Genomic DNA, 19,260 nt, shown 5'->3' with positions numbered 1-19,260 from the left:
TGTAGCTGTGAGTTTTTGACAGATGGCCTCACTTGGTCTTTCATAAACTATCAACAAAATCAGTTATTGCACCCAAACTTCATGTGCACAGATACAATTTCACACACATCACAACCTCTAAAAATTACACTTGGCATGGATTTTGGCTCAGCTGCAGCACGAGGCACATCTACAGTGAAAAAATGGTACATTAAATCAGCCGTTAAAAAATCTCCACATGTTGTTTGGACAGAAAACATGCTGACCCTGCAACAAACACCTAAAAATAGACCTACCCCCTATAAGTCAGTGTATGCATGTTTATGTTTAGCCATAAAGGATTCATTAGAGGTTGTTATGTTCAAGGTTAGAGCGGAAGTGAGCAGAACTGTGAATTTACCCACGAGGATCATAATCATGAACTGAACACAGCAGGCGTACCCGAGTCTATCACTGAGTATATACTGCACATGTGCTGTTGGTGCTGTGTGAGTGAGTATGTGTGTGTGGTCCCAGGCGGCCCGTAATGGTTCTCGTGTTCTGGAGGTTATGCAGTCATAAACCGTGGAGAAAAAGAGAAGGAAGGTCCTGGGAGGTTTGAATGGAGGTTGATGTTCAGTACGAGAGAGGACGACAAGGAGATGGGAAGGTCCGCTGGAGGGAGAAAAGAGAACAGGAGGGACCACGGATACTAAATGCATGACATTATGTTGGAGCATATCATTATTTTGTTTGTTTTCACCATAGTCAGTATATAAAGACAGACATAGTGAGGTGTGACGTCACCCATTGGTTTGCATTGGAGCTGGTTTTAAGCCCAGAGTTGCAGCTCATGGTCGGCGCCATCTTTTCAGTTTGGAGCCACGACCTTCCAAATAAAGAGTACAGGGTATGTTCCACGTCTAATGTGATGTGAGCCAAATAAACAAGTGAAATGTTAATATTTTGTCCTCTTTGACTAAAAAATTGAGATGTGCTACCCTTTTTTTTAATTTTGGAGCATGCCTACTGGATTTTGGGTTTAGCACTCCACTGAGAATCCCATTGTTGAAGCGCAACCTCCTTCTCCAAAGAGTGCGGGGTGTTGCCTCTCATGTTCTAGAAACACGTACACTTGGGCTAACATTAGTTACTTTAGCTAAATTGTGCTAACAGGGCAGGTATCGTAATCAAGTAACATTAAACTTATCCATAGTGCAACTCCCTAAGCGTTGAGAGCAGCAGGTGAGCCAACTGTCAATCACAGCTGTCAATCAACGCCCACAAGGCAGATATCAAAGCTATTAGCCTATAAGTCTTGAAATCTTATAAACAGAGTAATATTTTCCAAAACGACCACCAGCACACTTATTAGAGGGCCTGAATTTAATAATTGAGACCGTAATGACTTGATGAAAAGATGTATTGACTTAGTATTTCAAGAGATCAGTTGAAGCTTTGAATGTGAGTCAATTGTAGGCAGCATCTAGTGGCCATCGACGGTACTGCAGTTTAAGGGTTAGGGGAACTTCCAGCCTCAAGTCATAGTTGTTGCCACTTGGTTTTGACATGATTCAATGATGTGTGTGTGTCTGATGGATTGTAGGTAGGTATGTATGTATTCCAGGCACTATTAATAGAGTAGCAAGGTGGGCAGAGTTATATCATGTGGCCAGTGTCCCAGATATGAAGTCTTGTTCATTTTTGCTGCAGACATGAAGGTAACAGCTACTGTATTCACACATTCTCAACAACTGAATGGACATTAAATGTTTTTGAGTGAGTACAACCAATGCTTTGAAGTAATTAATGAAAAAAAGGGTCTGTTGAAAACAACTTTAGGAGCTCAACTACAAGTCTCAAGGATATTTTCCCTAAGAATTATCCAATCACTGAGACTGCAGACAAAACTTAGAGGCAAAGCTTTGTTAAAGTCACTGGATGAGTTTGAGGATTTAGAGTCAATTCCAAAACTTTGGTGCCATGTTTTTGTTGCTGATTGAAACACTCGAGCATCTGCCTATGATATGCTACAATTCTGATTTCACATCTCTGAATTGCTTCTCCTCCTATCAACCAGCTGCTGAGGCTTATGGGTACTTTAGTATTTAGATCTATTCGACACACCAAACTGAAAAAACCTGATATCTGATAAAGTTTAATTATTTGTAACTAGAGGCAATAACAAAACATCATAGTATCATTAAATTGGCAAAGAGTCTCCCATGTTTCTGTTTGAATCACTTTTCATTGAATGAAATGTTTTTAATGCAAATTTGAAGTGTGAAAAGAAACCAGAAGAAGCAGCGGTGTTCTTGGGAGGTTTTGTTTGTATCCTTAGAGGGTCTCATATCCCAGGTTTTCATGGTGTCTGGTGCCCACGGCTAGACGAGCAAGGTTTATTAAGCTGCTTTGTTATTTTAAAAACATGTTATTTCATTTTGTTCTCTGACTGACGAGTATTTAGATCTAGTTTTGTTGTTTGTCTGTTGTATTTCTGTGAATAAATGTCAGATAAGTAAAGGAACCTGAGCTTGAACCTGAACTTGTTTTTGAGGGCTAAGTTCAGGGTCTTTGGAGAATGTGTGTATATTTAGTATTCTGAAAGAGAGCTGATCCAGATGGGACGTAATGAAGCATCACCTGATCTGATGAAGTGCCTGTTGTCTGAGTCAGGACAGCTCAGCAGGAAGTGAACACAGTTTAAACAGGACAGCTGTCAGGAAAAGACAAAAAGAGGAAATAGATACACTTCTTTATTCAACCATTTAATTTTTATTTAACGTGTCCATCTGAACAGATTAACATTTAACAATAGTAAATACATTTCCATGTAATTAGATGACCTTTTTAGATATTACAGTATGTTCAGGCGTTAAACAAGATTACATTTCATCTCACATTAAAGCAGCTATAATCGATATTTTCATAATAACAATTTATGAAATGACGATGTGTAACGTGAGAGGCATCGTTTATGAACCTACAGAGAATTATCAGCGACTCTGCAGCTCCCCTCGGCTTTACAGAGCTTTATAACGAGTTTCAGCTCATTGTTTAGCTGTTCGGCTGCAACTTTACTGTTCTGATTCACTCTCAACACTCACACAGTGCTATTTTTATTTAGCAACTAGCTGGTGGAGTGTTTAGGAGCTAAAGAGACAGATATTTCCCTCAGGAGTTGATAGAGAGCAAAAACAGAGTTAAAAGAGAGTGAATATTGGACTCACATTCACCAGGTGGACAGAAACACGACTCCAGATGAATGATAATGTTGCTCCGTAACTGTTGGATGTGGAAATAAGCAACTGTTTGCTAACAAGTTGTCAGTGTTGTGTTCATAACTTGTTTTTGCTGTTTTATTGTTACTGTTACTCCTCACTGTTTCATCAACTTTTTATTTGATTACAAATTATCCCGAACTATCATCAGATGCAACACTGCAACTGGAAAAACTAATGATATTCACTATCTAACTTTTCTAATTTGACATCGGAATCAAATTTTGGTAGATATGATCTTTAGAAATTGAATGACATTGTTCTGGTGTGTATATAAAGAGTTTAGCTGTTTAGTTAGTGAACATAAAGAGACCAAATAATTCTGGAAATACTGAACAATCTTTGTAGAAATACAGAAATCTGTCACAAAATAATCACAACGCCGGCCTCCTGCCATGTATTCCTCTTGTCTGTTTGTAAAATACTTTGTGTGATACAGCTAATGGAAGTGACGCACCTTTAAAATCATCTATTCTGAAAACAAATTTACTGTCACCTGCTTAAAGGATAAGGCTGGTGATTTTCTATATTTTAATCATTGTCAACAAATCTCCCAAACTAACAATAAACTGATCTACGTATAAGTATTGTGTGTATCAAAGCCTGATAAATCTTATTCCTCTGTGCCGTAGAGCTCCGTTGTTGTTTGAAAACTATTAAAAACCCATCAGTGAGTCACACTGCTGCACTGGGTGACATGTTCCTTCATTATGAAGAGTTTGGTCATGTTAGTTTGTTAAGAAACGACTCCAAAGACTAATAACAGCCATCATGTTTTCAGTCTCTGGAGAGTAGTTCTGTGTGAGGCAGACGCTACTGAGCACGTGCAGGAAGGCAGTTCTGCATACAGAGCTTTGCTAGCTTGTTGTGCTACATATCACAACCTCTTGACTTGGCACTACATTGAACGTTGTACAGAACTTTAGTACAAAGTCAAGAGGTTTTTGATATGTAGCACTACAAGCTAAGTAGGATGGTTTGGCTCTGCACATGGGATTTGTTGACAATAAGAACAGAATAAATAGAGTATAGCCGGCCTTATCCTTTAAATCAGCTTTACCATTTCTTGCTATAAGTGAAAACATTTTAGGGGAGGCTCTTTATCTCAGTTTGCCCTGCATCAGGCACAGTCGCTCTGTCTCACTCTTGTCAACTCATTCCATGAACTTTTGAATACAAAAGCCTTTAAGTTTTCTCCTGCATTTACTCTCAAAGTAATTCAATAGCTACACAGATGTTTCTTTTAAAGGAATCGCTGCTGATGTGTCAGATAACAGTGAGGAGAAGCTAATAGAAATAGCAGAAAGTAATGGGGGGGAATGAATAAAGACGGATGAAAGGGTTAACAGAGGAAAGAAGGGGTTCGTCTCTTTGAAGGTCAGTGTAAATGAATGTCCGCTTGTATGTCCCACAATCCATCACTGTGGCAGCCACAAGAACAAGTCAGCTCAGCTAAAAGAGGACTGGCATGTCCTTTCTCTCTGTGTGTGTGTGTGTGTGTGTGTGTGTGTGTGTGTGTGTGTGTGTGTATTCTCATATTATAAGGATTTATGAGTCTAGAGGAGGCATATCGTAAATAGAGTGGAGAACACATCAGTGAATGAATCGCTCATATGATGAATACAACAGCGACAGAGGGATAAATCTGTGTTTGTGTGGATAAATATGTACTGCAGGCAGCTTAGAGAGACTGTTTGTAATGAGAAAGTCACAGGTTTGATCCCACCACAAGACCTAATGTGTTCATTCATCATCACAGTGCCCTTGAGGAGGAACCGAACCCTTTATCCTTACACTGTTTTTACTGTGTAAAGAAATAAATCCTTCATCCAGTAATTCCTTATAAAATGAAGTGATGTGTTTTGTCTTTCAGCATTAAATAGCAATTTAGTATTCAAAGTGGCTCAGTGCTCACAGATGTGTTGGTTCTCGAGTGATTTTCTCCTGTCAATCAAACTGTAGAGGCAGGACTTTGATTTCCTGTTGAAGTTGGAGTTTATCTGCTGCGTTTTGGTGTTCTGTTATTTTATCTGCTCACCGCTGGAGACTATTTGTACTCATACTAATTACCCAGTTATCCTTCTTCTTTTATCTATTCCAAACAAAAGAAACGGACATGGCAAATCTTATCTGATGGCAAAAAAGAGAAGAAATAAAGAGGAGGACAGAATTTTTTTTTTTTTTTTACATCTGTAGAAAAAAATGATCCGAGATACTGTTTTGTTTTATGTGCAGATATCACCGCTGTCAACAGCAAAAATCTGCTTTATATTTGTAGCCAACATCAAAGTTCTCTAAAGACACTTTGCTGTCATAAGCTTGTAAAAACAATTATCCAAAATAAAAAAGCATGTGAACACGTTGAGATTTCTATTAAAGACTGTTACTTTCACTTTTCAAAGACTGTTTTCTCCTCGTATATTACCAGCCTACAGCTCATATTTACAACAAGACTGTAGTCCAGAAAACATCATCTGAGTCTTGAAAGATGCCAGACTGATGTTTTACACCTTCTCATGAAACGAATGAATTTACTTATTTGTTTAAATAGATTTTCTGTTTAGTAGCTCATACAATTCTTGGTATTTTTTAAGTTCTGGAAAGTTGTTTCTGCTATTTGATGATTTTTTTTACCTTAAAGAAACAGTAAATAAAAAGGTTTTCATAAAAAGTGTAGTATGTTATCTATGCTAATGCTAAAGAGTGTCAGCTGGAATGGTAACACTTAATGGGAATCATTACATAAATACATCATTTCAGTACTATAATGCTACCTGTATAATATACATTGTTAATCTTATAAAACAAATGCTTTACATGGTCCTCACAAACTTTTATTTTAAAGCGTGTGTTGTGTGTTTGGGTAACAGGAGAAGGAGGTGACCATCACTATGCCTAACGGGGAAACATCAGTGGCAACGGTTCGAATCTGGAACGAAACTGTGTCCAATCTGACTCTCATGGCTCTGGGCTCCAGCGCTCCAGAGATACTGCTGTCTGTTATAGAGGTACACACACACACACACACACACACACACACACAGGTTATTTAAGTCACTTTTTGGGGTATTTACATAGACATACATTAATTTCCTGGAGACTTAACCTAACCTCAAAATTTGAAAAAGTAACTGTTGTTTGATCAGATGCACGTCATCAATATCTGTCTCTTTCCTCCTCCAATCACAAACCTCACACACACACACACACACACACACACGCTATATCTCTCCAGGTGTGTGGTCACGACTTCAAGGCTGGCGAGTTGGGACCGGGAACCATCGTCGGCAGCGCTGCCTTCAACATGTTCGTGATTATCGGGATCTGCGTGTGGACGATCCCCAACGGTGAGACGCGCAAGATCAAACACCTCCGGGTGTTCTTCATCACCGCCTTCTGGAGCATCTTCGCTTACATCTGGCTCTACCTCATCCTGTCTGTCATGTCGCCGGGTGTCGTGGAGGTGAGATCGTTTCTAAAATAACGTCTCGAATTTCAATCTCTCCTGAGATGTAAGTTGAGCTGAAAAAGGAACACTTGACAGCTTATCTAGGGAGCCGTATATTAATATCTGGGGATCTGTGTATTTAATAAGATTCTCCCTCCTGGATTCTCCTTCATATTAAACTGCCTGTTGTGTTTAAAGGAGATGAAATGAGCTGCTGTTTGAGCTGATAATACTAATAATATATTCATGACGCTCTATCCTCTGTTCCACTTTGTGTCACATTGTGTTTGCACTTATGATTACACCTGCGCCCAGTTACAGGAAATGTGTGCCTAAAGGGAGGAAGTGATGTTTTTAATCATGATCTTTAATCAAACACTTGGTAACATGTTAACAGAGAATATGTGTGTGTGTGTGTGTGTGTGTGTGTGTGTGTGTGTGTGTGTCTCAGGTGTGGGAGGCCTTGGTGACCCTGCTGTACTTCCCGGTGTGTGTCATCCTTGCTTGGATCGCCGACCGCCGCCTGCTCTTCTACAAGTATATGGGCAAGCGTTACCGCGCAGACAAACGCCACGGCATCGTCGTGGAGACCGAGGGAGACTTGACACCCAATAAAGGCGGCATGGAGATGATCATAGACGGCAAGTTCCCGCCTCGAGGGGGCGCCGTGGTCCCCGCGGAGAACTGCGGGGGTGGAACTCTGGACGGCACAGCAGGTGCGGCAAATAACATCGGTGTGGCGGGGGCCATGGCCGGCGGCAACCTGCCCAACTCCAACAGCGCGATGGTCAATGTGGAGAGCAGCAAGGAGTTGGACGAGAGCCGCAAGGAGGTGAGAGGCGGAAAGTACCATTAGACCAAAAAGTTCCAGGAACTTTGAGTTTTATTTCTCTCGTTCACAGCTCAGCTTCTCTTTATCTCCACCAAGAAAATGTCACCCCCTCATCTTAATATTGATACTAGTTGCAGCCAGTACTTCCTCGTTTTATGACTGAATTGGTACCCCAGTAGAAGCAGCCACAGTCTTTGTGTTTGACTAGTCAGCAGCAGTCAGCACTGCAGACCAACTCCACCCCTAAAGTTCCTGAACATTTGGAAAGCAGAGCAGGAACTTTTTTTTATACCTGGAATTAACCTACAGGAACTAAATTTAGGTTCTGGTTCCTCCAGTCAAAATGCAGGTTTAGTTCTTGAGTTCCTCAAAAGGTTCTTTGTCCCCTGGGAAAGTTCCTGCAAGATTAAAAATGAGTAGTGGGAAATATTTGATATCAAATAAGGGCTACTTTAGCAATCGGTTTATGTAGATTGAAATATATATATAGATATGGCCCTGTGTCATGAGTGGCCCTGTTTGAAAACATCACAAATTGGCATGGGATGTACAGGAAGGCTCTGCAGCGGGTGATTAAAACCACCCAGAACATCATCAGTATCCATCTACTGAGCATCAGTGATATCGGTGAGGTGAGGAGCCTGCACAGAGCCCAAAGGACACCAAAAGACAGAACCTACCCAAACCACAGCCTGTTCACCCTGCTGCTGTCTGGCAAGAGATACAAAAGTATCTGCTGTTGTATCACCAGACTACAGAGTAGCTTCTTTCCTCAGGCTGTTCATCCTCTGCACTCCAATATAAATAGTTTTATTTTTATGACTTATTATTTATTAATCCATTTATACCCTTTATTTTTTTGTGAGTAGCATTAACAGGCTACAAACTACATTTCGTTATATATCTTGTGTTGTCAAATGATAATAAATTCATCTTGAATCTTGAATCAACCAACCCATATTGTCTAAAAACTGTTTTCTTTGGGTTCGAAGACCAAACAATGGCAAGTATTTATCAGACATCCCAGTTTGCACAAGGGCAAAAAACTGCTGATATGGAATTTTCCATCTTTAGGGGTTACAGGTCGGAGTGACATCTGGTCAAGACGAAGCCTTGAGGTCACGCTGTACTTCTTAATCTCTCCTGGAGACGTCAGTTGTCTGTGATGTTTTGGTGAAAGCAGAAACCTCTCTGATAAAGAGTATATCAGCATTTCCATGGTTACCAAGGTCAGAGGAGGCTTCCCTAAACAACACAGATGGGTTAGTCAGACGCTCAAACCAAAACTGCTGAAATTACACACAACGTGACTTAAACTGTCACAGGTAAAGTGCAGTCCCTTGTTTAGAAACTAGTGAACCAATCAGACTAATTTTTCATATTGTAGGCTGATAAAGACCAGGACTCAGACCTTCAGAGGGCAGAACAGAAAGAGACAGCATCGGAGAAAAACACTCTGGTGTTTACTGTTTTTGCTTCAATAAATATTTTCAGTATTAAGACATCAAAAGTCTTGTGTGCACCTTTCTCTACTGCTGACCATCACTCAAAATATCCACAACAACTGCTATGTCTGAATAGGTGATCACTCCTCACTATAAAAGACCAAAAACCCAATAAAAAACCAAACCCATAAATATGTAGGAAAGATGTCCAACTAGGAAACAGCTGCTGCAAAAACAGAACCGATGTCGATAAATCTTGTGCTACTTCAGGGTAAAACCTGTCAGGTAAATACTTGTTCCTTGCTTGTTTGCCGACCCAGAAAAACTACATAAATTGTATATCCTGAACTGATTTAGAGACACTGTAATCACTGCAGTTCTGTTGTTCTGTAATAATTCTGTAATCTCATTCCCCAGGTTTTTTTTGTTGGGGTGAAAAATGCAGTTATCATAGAAAACACAATTTCTGCTGTTGTGATTATGACATGATTGGTGCGCAAAAAGAACGGATCGTTTTCCTGCAGGAGACAGTAAAAGTCGCTGACTAAATGGCGGGGGGTTGTTTCCAGCCGTGATGAATGGCTCCATTTCCTAAAGTGATGGATTTGTGCTCTGTTGTGTATTTTCGTGATGCCGATTTTGTTTTTGCTACTCTATCTTGTTATAGAAATTTTGAACTCATCACTTCAGAAACTCCAGGAGATATGGACGTCTCGGGCGAAAAGATTTATTGACAAACACAAACTTTCTCGACAAAGGAGACAGAAAATCTGAAGGAAAAGAATTGAGTCACTCTGTTGTTCAGGCGGCGTTCCAGACGACCTCCTTCCCAGTCACAACATCATTATAAGATTGTTTACTTTAGCACCGTCTCTATGGCAACAGGTCGGCCCGACCGGGAAGAAGATAGCGGTCTGTCCCTCACTGAAGGCTTGTCTAAGGAGCATTTTCATACATGACACATATATGAAAGTTCCTATACGAGCAATAAACAGCCTGAGGTTGATACAAGAGATTGAAGGTTATATTATCTTCATTTACACCCGCTAAATAACTATTGCACAGGAGAGGGAAGGGAAATGAGACAGTTTTAAGAGGTAATAACAGGGCAGAGAGATGAACATGTGGGAGGTTTGACAGACAAGGATGAAAATACGATAATGAGGGTCAGAGAGGTTGAGAACAGAGGAGAGGAGAGGAGAGAGGGGGGGAAATAATAAATTACAACAGTGAGAGGGACAGAATGAAAGATGAAAGACAACATTTAGTTAGCAGTTCGTGTCCCGTGTGGCTGTTTTAAACAAATGGCGTCATGTTGATCTGATCTGACAAGAGAAGGATCTCTTTAACAGCGAGACATCGGCTCATCCAAAGTGTTTCAATTTTATTTTCTTTAAAGCAGCTATAATCAATATTTCTAACAATAATATGAAATGACAGTGTGTAATGTGTTCGTAGTGGCTCATAGTGATGAACCTACAGAGAATTATCAGAGACTCTGCAGCTCCACTTGGCTTTATGGAGCTTTATAATGAGTTTCAGCTCATTGTTTAGTAGTCTGGCTGCAACTTTACTGTTTCGGTTCACTCTCAGAGCTCTCATGGAGTTGTTTTCAGCCACAATAGGCAGCTGTTTACAGAGAAAAAGCTCTAAAAAGCCACTGTACACTACCTGCTCAGCACCAAACAGCAAACAGACACAGTTAGCTGTAGACTAGCTGGTGAACATAGTGGAGCATTTAGCAGCTAAAGAGCCAGATGTTTCTCTCAGGAGTTGGTTGAGAGCAAAAACAGAGCTAAAAGAGAGTGAATATTGGACTTGCATTCACCAGGAGGACAGAAACACGACTATAAATGAATGATAATGTTGCTCCGTAAATGCTGGATGTGCAACGATTAGTCGATTAATCGATTAATTGCCAACTGTTTTGATAATCGATTAATCGTTTTGAGTCATTTTTAAGAAAAAATGTCCAAATTCTCTGATTCCAGCTTCTCTAGTGTGAATATTTTCTGGTATATTTAGTCTTCTATTATATATGTTTGGGTTTTGGACTGTTGGTTGAGACAAAAGAAGTTTCAGACATTTTATAGACCAAACAACTAACCAAATAATTGAAGAGATAATGATGATGATGAAAGTAATCGTTCATTGTCAGTGTCCTTGAAGTGTTGGTATGGAAATCAAGAAGCAAGACAGTGTTTTTGTTGCAGAACTATAAATTCCTCCAGTCTTGTTCAGGCTTCAGAGCCTGAAAACGTGACAAGAATCTGAACACTTATACAATCAGTGTTAGTGTGATTATGCATGCATGATGCACGATGCATGCTGTCAGTGTGTGTTGTGTAGATATTTCAGTCATGAGTGTGTATTCTCGTCTTTCCTCCAGGTGATTCGTATTCTCAAGGAGCTGAAGCAGAAATATCCTGACAAAGAGCTGGATCAGCTGGTGGAGTTGGCCAACTACTACGCACTGCTGCACCAACAGAAGAGCAGAGCTTTCTACCGTATACAGGTAACACACACACACACACACACACACACACACATGCATATTTCATAAATAGTCACTGAGGTGAACAAACAAAAGTGCCAGACCTACAAAAGGACGTAAAGTAGTTCAGAGACTCATATAATGGTTTTCTCTGCTTTTCTATTTCTGCAGCCACAAGCAGGACACAATGAAGGGCATCACGAAACACTACTGGCTTTATTTAAATATGCTGATTACTTCTTTTTTTTTTTTTTAGATTCTTTTGGCAGGAAAAAATGTTCATATACAAACAAAAGTCCAAATATGAGATATTACATTTAAGGGATTCTTGTATATTTCTTGATGTGAAAGTTTAAAGGGGACATATCGTGCTTTTTGTGATTTTCTGTTATATTTTTACTGTTAAAATATTGGATGTTAAACATGGTCAAAGTGAACATATGTAAAAATGCTCCCTGCAAGTCAAAAGCCAGGGCTTCAACCTGCTCTGAACGCTTCATATGCAAAGTTACCTCAACTTCCTCCTTGTGATGACATGAGATTGTTCACACATGTCCATTACATAGTGTTTGTTGCTAAGGTTGTTGCTAAGGTTGTTGCTAAGGTTGTTCACGTTGTCCACTCTTATATTTCGGATCGGATTCAGACTCGAACATGTACAAATGTAGCTGAGAAGTTTACATTCTGAGTAAAGAACAAGAAAAAGAAGTGAAATCCTACAACCGCTGTTTGTTTACGTAGCCTCTGAAGCTAGGGGAAGCTTCCTGAAGCTGACCAATCAGAACAGAGCGGGCTCATCGGGAGGCGGGCCTTAAAGAGACAGGAGCTAAAACAGCCTGTTTTAGATAGAGGCTGAACTGAGGGGCTGCATAAAGGGCCGGTAGAAGATAAATAAGAAGTTTTTTGAACATAGACCTGGAAATGTGTGTGATATATCCCCTTTAAAAAATGATAAAAGTCTGTACACTTTTTCTTTTTAACACCGTCTCCTCTCTCTCTCTCTCTCTCCATCAAGGCGACTCGTATGATGATCGGAGCCGGTAACGTCCTGAAGAAGCACGCAGCCGACCACGCCCGCCGCGCAGTCGTAACCGATGAGGAAGCGCCGGAGGAAGACGACCTGGGCATATGCAGCCGCATCTCGTTTGAAAGCGCTCACAGTCAGTGCATGGAGAACTGCGGCGTTCTGACCCTGGCTGTAATCTGCAAAGGTAGTGAAATAAATAAATCATAAGATAATACCGAGTCCACGTAAATTATTCAAAAGAGGCTGATGTGGTAATAAAGTATTTCTTTTCTTCAAATGAATGCTTAAATTTGAATTTAATTTTTTATCAATCTATGATCTGTTTAAGTTTTATTCTCTTGAGTTCCATCATCATTTTTATGCAGTCTGAACTTAAAGCAACAAGCCGTAACTGCAATATGGTAATTTTGTAAACTTTAATCACTGGATTAAAGACTGTTATACAGCAGAAATAAACAATACGTAACAATGAAGCATCAGTTTACTATTATATTTGTTAGTTGCCATTACAAGTAAAACTTTAATGACACAAAAATGGTTTATGCCTAATGTTCCTACCAAAAAAAAACACTTTCTTGCTATCTGTAAATGAAAAATGATCAAGTGTGGTAATTTTATTCTGTTTTATTTCACTGTTAAGGGGGTCTGGGAGAGAACACCTTCTACGTGGACTACAGGACAGAGGACGGTTCAGCCAACGCCGGGTCAGATTACGAATACAGCGAAGGAACGGTGGTTTTCAAACCCGGAGAGACTCGTAAAGAGATTAAGGTGAGTAAAGAAGAGCGAGAAGAGAGATGTAGACAGATCGTAAGTAAACAGACAACTGGGTTATAGATTAATATTAGACAACTTTCAGACATGAAGGTGCTCTGATCTTCAGATAATAGATTTATATTTTTTATATTGTCTGTCTAAACTCCATTCAAATACAATGCCTCTGTCATAATAAAAGTAGCGCTGGAATCAAACTTGAAAGCCTTAAAGAACTGAGACTCTCTTTATCAGCAGAACACCGACATTGGTCGTTTGTTTCGAAACTTAAAAGAACCCTCAGGAACCTAATTTATTTTCCCAAATAAGGAATAATTGCTGCCTGGATTGTGCTCAGCGGCAACATCGCAGGAAGTGTTTCATTTATGTGTCGCAGAGAGGTTGTAAGTAGTCAGGGTGAATGGAGGTGAATGAAGCGCAGTACGTAGACAGTAGAGACCAGAGTTCACGTCCTAAAGGGTGGTTCAGGCGACAAAAGCACTTTGTTTAAAAAATGTATCATGCTGTAGTTGCTACGAGTGAATATTGTACTGCAAGAGCAGACGAAGGGAAATAAATGAAACATGTTGTCAGTGAATGTTCTGCAGATTCTGTACATTAAGTATCAACATCCTGCGACTCGGCAGATACCGAGTAGAAGTAAAACTGTGCTGTACAACCAAAGTCAATTTTCAAAGCACAAAAAAGGGGATTTGCAAACCCAAATCATTTAGATTGTTCCTTTTATTTAGTTTTCTTTGCCAAACTGGAGCAAAAGTGAGAAAATGCACAGACGTTTTGGCTGCACACTAAAGAAGTGCTTTGGACTTGGCAGAAACATTCGTCAAAAACAGTCAATTATGCTAACAACTATTGTCACTCAGCCAGCATTACATTTGTCTCTAAATGTAGTTGCTGTTGCAGATTAGAAGTATATAACTTGATTTCTAGGAGACAGGATTGCCAACAGAATATTTATGTTTTCCTGACAAGCAACCTCTTGTGGTTGTGCAAATAATGATTATTGTTTCTTATGTCCCATTCACACTAATGCAGTCAAACGCCAGAGACTTGACAGGATGCCATTCGTTCTGAAGTGAACTTTTAAAAACATGGTGGCAACGCCCACTGTGGGAGCACAGCAGCTAGCGGCCAGCAGCCAGCAGCTAGCGGCCAGCAACTAGTAGCTAGCGGCCAGCAGCCAGCAGCTAGCGGCCAGCAGCCAGCAGCTAGCGGCCAGGAGCCAGCAGCTAGCGACCAGCAGCCAGCAGCTAGCGGCCAGCGGCCAGCAGCTAGCGGCCAGCGGCCAGCAGCCAGCGGCTAACGGCCAGCAGCCAGCAGCTAGCGGCCAGCGGCCAGCAGCTAGCGGCCAGCGGCCAGCAGCCAGCAGCTAACGGCCAGCAGCCAGCAGCTAGCGGCCAGCAGCCAGCAGCTAGCGGCCAGCAGCCAGCAGCCAGCAGCCAGCAGCCAGCAGCCAGCAGCTAGTGTTAGGTCACTTCTGGCTCCAAAAATCCAAGATAGCGTTAGTTAAAATGCAAACTCGAGGCTTCAAAACAGGAGTCCACAAACCAATGAATGACGTCACAGTGGCTACATCCATTATTTTTCCACAGTCAATGATTTAGACCAATATAATAATGAAATGTATCACACACAGAATAATTAATCAGTTACATACTTTCCTTAATTTAAAAGATCAATTGTATAATGCCTCCATATTTTGTTCCATCTCTCTTTGTAAAATCTATTCAGTGTGTAGATAAGCACAAACGGGACGTGTTACCTCAAAAGCACTTTGGGACTCTCTGCTTTCCCTGATAATGTCAGGTTTGTCAGTGAGTTTGACAGTAAGGCTGCACCATTAAAAGATTCATTCAGGGTTTTTTTTTGAGATGATATGAAATTTTAATGATCCCTGTGGGGAAATTGTAGAAGAAGCCTATCATATATATTATGAAACAAGAGATCTGTCAGCTCATCCCAAAAGCTCTGAGCTCAAAGTTGTCTTTATTGAAAGATTGGGAATAGAAGCCAGTACATTTTTATCACTGAATAAAAATGTACCAGCTGATGACACTGAATTCAAACACAGAAACTTGTTTTAGCCAGATTTACACACAAAAGTTACCAAATCTGGTTGCAAGAGCAATTCGTGCCTGAGATGAGTTTTTATGGAGCCGCATAAACATGCTGCAGGCTTCTGAATAACCTGCAGTGTGCCTGTAAAGTCTGGAAAGATATCCGAGAAGATCAAAAGGGGGGGGGGAAGAGGGATGGGGAGAGAGGGATGATGATATAAATAATGAGAGTCCCAGCAGGAGAGACAGAGAAAGGCTGAGAAGAGACAGATGCTGAGATTCAAGGGGAGGACAGAAAAATAATGCTGCTTCTAGTCAAACTACTACTGATTCTGCTGCTACTACGTTAGCTACTACTTTACTGTATGAACCAGAAAGGCCCCTCGGGATGAAAGATGCAACTCTTTCAAGTGTTCTGAAGAAATTTTAGCGTTTCGCTCTTGTGCTTCAATCTGTTCCTGACGATAGATCTGACAGGGAGATCTTTAATTCTAAACTTTAATCTTATTAGATGTTTTCAATTAATACAAATTAAATATTCAGCCTGGCTCGCACTTAGTGTGTTTTATGATGTTCAGTCATCAACATCATTTGATCTTCATCTTGTACTTATTTCATTTTATTCATTATTTATGCTTTTTTACTGTTTATTTCTCTACAACCTTATTAAGCTTTATCACCTTTAAATCACTATTACCTGTATGAAAACTGTTTAACTGATTGATTAACTGATACGACTGCAGCTAACAGTATTAGCTCTATGTCTTCTACCAGTAAAATACTCCCAGTGGTACAACTACTACTGCTGCCACTACTATATCTGTCATTCCTCCACTATATCTACTTTTGCTGCAGCTACTAGGACGACTACTACTATTACATCACAACTGCTGCTACTGTAGCTTCAGTGAGCTCCTCCTGTGTAATCACCGTTTCTACATTTGAGTTTTAAACTGGTGGTTTCATTTGACAGGTGACAGATTACAGGTATAAGACACTGTATTTATCATTTCATAGCTCCTTGTTCTCCCCAAAATTTCAGTGTCTGAATAGTTATGATGTCAGTTTGACTGATTACGTTCATCATTATATTATAATATCGTTAGTTTTTCAGATCTCAGTGAGAAAAAACAGTAGAATTATTTTCAAATAGCATTTTTTAATCTACATTAATAGTTCAACTGTACATTACAAATAAACAACTAAGGCTTGACCAACAAGGCTAACTGAATCCCTGAATGCACGTAATGTAAACTTTCCTTCTCCAAGGTTGCAAAGTGTGGAAGGTTGTGCATGAAATGGAAATTATAATAATAACTATCACTACATGTCTGCTGGTTGAGTGAAGGTCAAAGCTTGTCTCAGTAGGCATATCGACCGCATGAAAACTAAATAAATTTGTTAAATTTGTTGTTTATTAATTGATGATTAATTGTTTCAACATTTAACTTGGATTCTGATTGAAGAGTAACTTAAAGGATAAGTCTGGTGATTTTCTATGTTTTTCTTATTGTCAACAAATCTCATGTTTGGAGCCAAACCAACAATTAACTGATCTACTAACAAGTATTGTGTGTGTGTATCAAAGCCTGATATATCTTATTCCTCTTTGCCGTAGAGCTCTGTTGTTGTCCAAAAGCTACTAAAACACATCAGGAAGCCACACCGCTACACTGGGTGACATGTCCCTTCACTATGAAGAGTTTGGTCACGTTAGTTTATTAAGAAACGCCTCCAAAGACTGATAACAGCATCACGTTTTCAGTCTCCGGAGAGTAGTTCTGTGTAAGGTAGATGCCACTGAGCATGTGCAAGAATGCGGTTCTGTTTACAGCTTTGCTAGCTTGTTGCGCTACCTCTCGACTTTGTACTGAAGTTCTCTGAGAAATTTATAATGTTGTACAAAGTCAAGAGGTTGTGATATGTAGAACAATAAGCTAGCAGAATCGCATTCCCACACATGCTTAAGTGGCCTTACAAACAATACTTGTAAGTAGATCAGTTGATTGTGGGTTTGGCTCTGCACATGAGATTTGTTGACAATTAGAAAAATATTTAAAAAATTGCCAGCTACATGTGTTTCACTGCCACTATAAGTTTCAAGCCTCTGGCTGTGTAGTAAGCAGTGATGTCACAGTGTACTCCAGTACACTGTGACATCACTGCAGCAGTGTGAGAAGTTAAACTAGATTTTCAGGCGACTTTAAGTTACTCTGTTGCTATTTAACTGTTCAAACACTCATCAGGAATTTATATCATCTTGCGAAAAGGAATCACATTTTTTGCATCTCCTTCATCTCTTCATGTTGCATCATAGCTGGACTTCATCCAAAATATGCTGTAGTCTGATCACATGGCAGGACGTGGTCTGGCTCATTGGATTATAGTGCCAGCCTAATCTGATCTGGGAGCCCCCACCTGTCAGTTAATGCACGGTGGCAAGATCAGATGATAACAATCTCATAGCGATGACAGTGTAACTGGAGCTTCTGTTAATGTGATTGCAAGGCTCTCTCTCAATATTCAGTTAAGTCGTGCAGACACTCTGACACTACACTCGATCTAAATTCAGAACATTAAAGCTGCAGTTTGCATAATAATGACACAAGTCTGGTAGCTTCTTGTAGCAAAGAAAACATTAATTTTTCAATTCCAGTAAAATAAAACTCTCATCTTGTCTAAATGTATTCTGCATAATAAATCATATATAGATAATTAATAATCACAAACGACTGACACTGAGTTCAGCTCTGATCCAGTCATATCTTCATCCTCTCTCTCTCTGAAGATCTGTCTTCAAATCCACTCTCATATTTTACAAAGATGTAGAAAATAGGAAGATCTGTGGCGTTTACTCACCAAAGTATCAAGGATGCATCTGATGCCGATGCAAGAAATCCAGAGTAAAACACCTGGAACACATAGACAATACAAAACAATCGAAAACATGCCCTAGCCATGGAAAATACTCGTTTCTGATTGGCTAGCAAGTGTCTCAAAAAGTGTTTAAACAGCAGGTATTCAGTTGAACTTGCTAGAGTTGCTACTTGATGTAATAGTTAACAGTCTAACTCTCACAGATGAAACACATCTAGCCATAAGTAAACTACAAACTTTTAAAAAATGGATGTGTCACAGAGTGAGAGGAGCAGGTGGACACAAACACAGTAGACGGCAGGCAGGAAGGATCAGAGGCAGAACTCATTTATTGAATTACTCTAAAGACACAGGAACAAGGAACACTGACCAGTTATGCAGACAACTCAACAAAGACTACTCAACTATAAATACACTGGGGGGTCTGATTGTAAACTGAACACAGGTGAGTGAGACAAGACACAAGTGAAACACATGAAGCAATCAACAAAGGCGGGAAAACACAGGAAGTAAAGGTAACAAAGCAAAATAAAAAAAACAGGAACTAAAGTAATCAGACGACAAGGAACAGGTGATACAACACAAGGGCAGACTGGGAGCCGATAGACTGGGGAAGACACTGGGAGCAGGGCGGGTGAGAAGGGAAAGTATGGAAGGAAAGGCACATCCGCACCACACACACAGAACGGGAGGCAGACGAAACACTAGGAAGACAGAGAACAGACCAACCAATAAAAGGCAACCAAAGTAACACTAAGGCAGAAAGTATACAACACTACAAGTTAACTGAGACTGCCAGAAAGTCTTTCAAAGATAAGTCAAACAACATAAACAATCTTAGGCAATGTAAGTGTAACACAGAAAACCCAAAAGAACAAAAACTCAAAGAGTCTAAACACAACAGAAAGTCCTGGCAGGATGTAACAGGATGACAATTCAAACACAGCTTGTCTTTTTACCTGAAAAAGCAAAATAATCTCTGCATCTGTGCTTTTTGCTGACCAGTAAACAGCTGGTGTCTTATCAATCTGTGATTGATCAAGTGTCAGAAGGTACAGCTCTCAACT

At 40.1% G+C, this 19,260-nt stretch overlaps 1 protein-coding gene and 1 long non-coding RNA gene across 7 annotated transcripts in view; one reads left to right on the top strand and one right to left on the bottom strand.

Moving 5' to 3' along the window:
* Positions 1–19,260, top strand: part of slc8a2b (solute carrier family 8 member 2b) — a 180,059-nt gene that overhangs the window by 140,299 nt on the left and 20,500 nt on the right. For all 6 annotated transcript variants that reach the window (XM_044353318.1, XM_044353321.1, XM_044353319.1 and 3 more), the window contains 6 exons: positions 6,110–6,247; positions 6,475–6,702; positions 7,139–7,519; positions 11,354–11,479; positions 12,474–12,669; positions 13,126–13,256. In XM_044353318.1, the coding sequence (XP_044209253.1) occupies positions 6,110–6,247; positions 6,475–6,702; positions 7,139–7,519; positions 11,354–11,479; positions 12,474–12,669; positions 13,126–13,256 (1,200 nt within the window). The remainder of the gene's footprint in view (positions 1–6,109; positions 6,248–6,474; positions 6,703–7,138; positions 7,520–11,353; positions 11,480–12,473; positions 12,670–13,125; positions 13,257–19,260) is intronic.
* On the bottom strand, positions 10–18,954 carry LOC122983540. Its single transcript, XR_006403727.1, has 3 exons — positions 18,176–18,954; positions 2,602–2,674; positions 10–633 (listed from the first exon to the last, which is right to left on the bottom strand). It is a non-coding gene; the product is annotated as an uncharacterized LOC122983540 (long non-coding RNA).

The sequence above is a fragment of the Thunnus albacares genome, chromosome 6 (genome assembly GCF_914725855.1).
Source record: "Thunnus albacares chromosome 6, fThuAlb1.1, whole genome shotgun sequence".
Classification (NCBI taxonomy): domain Eukaryota; kingdom Metazoa; phylum Chordata; class Actinopteri; order Scombriformes; family Scombridae; genus Thunnus; species Thunnus albacares.
This window is presented reverse-complemented; position numbering and strand designations above follow the sequence as displayed.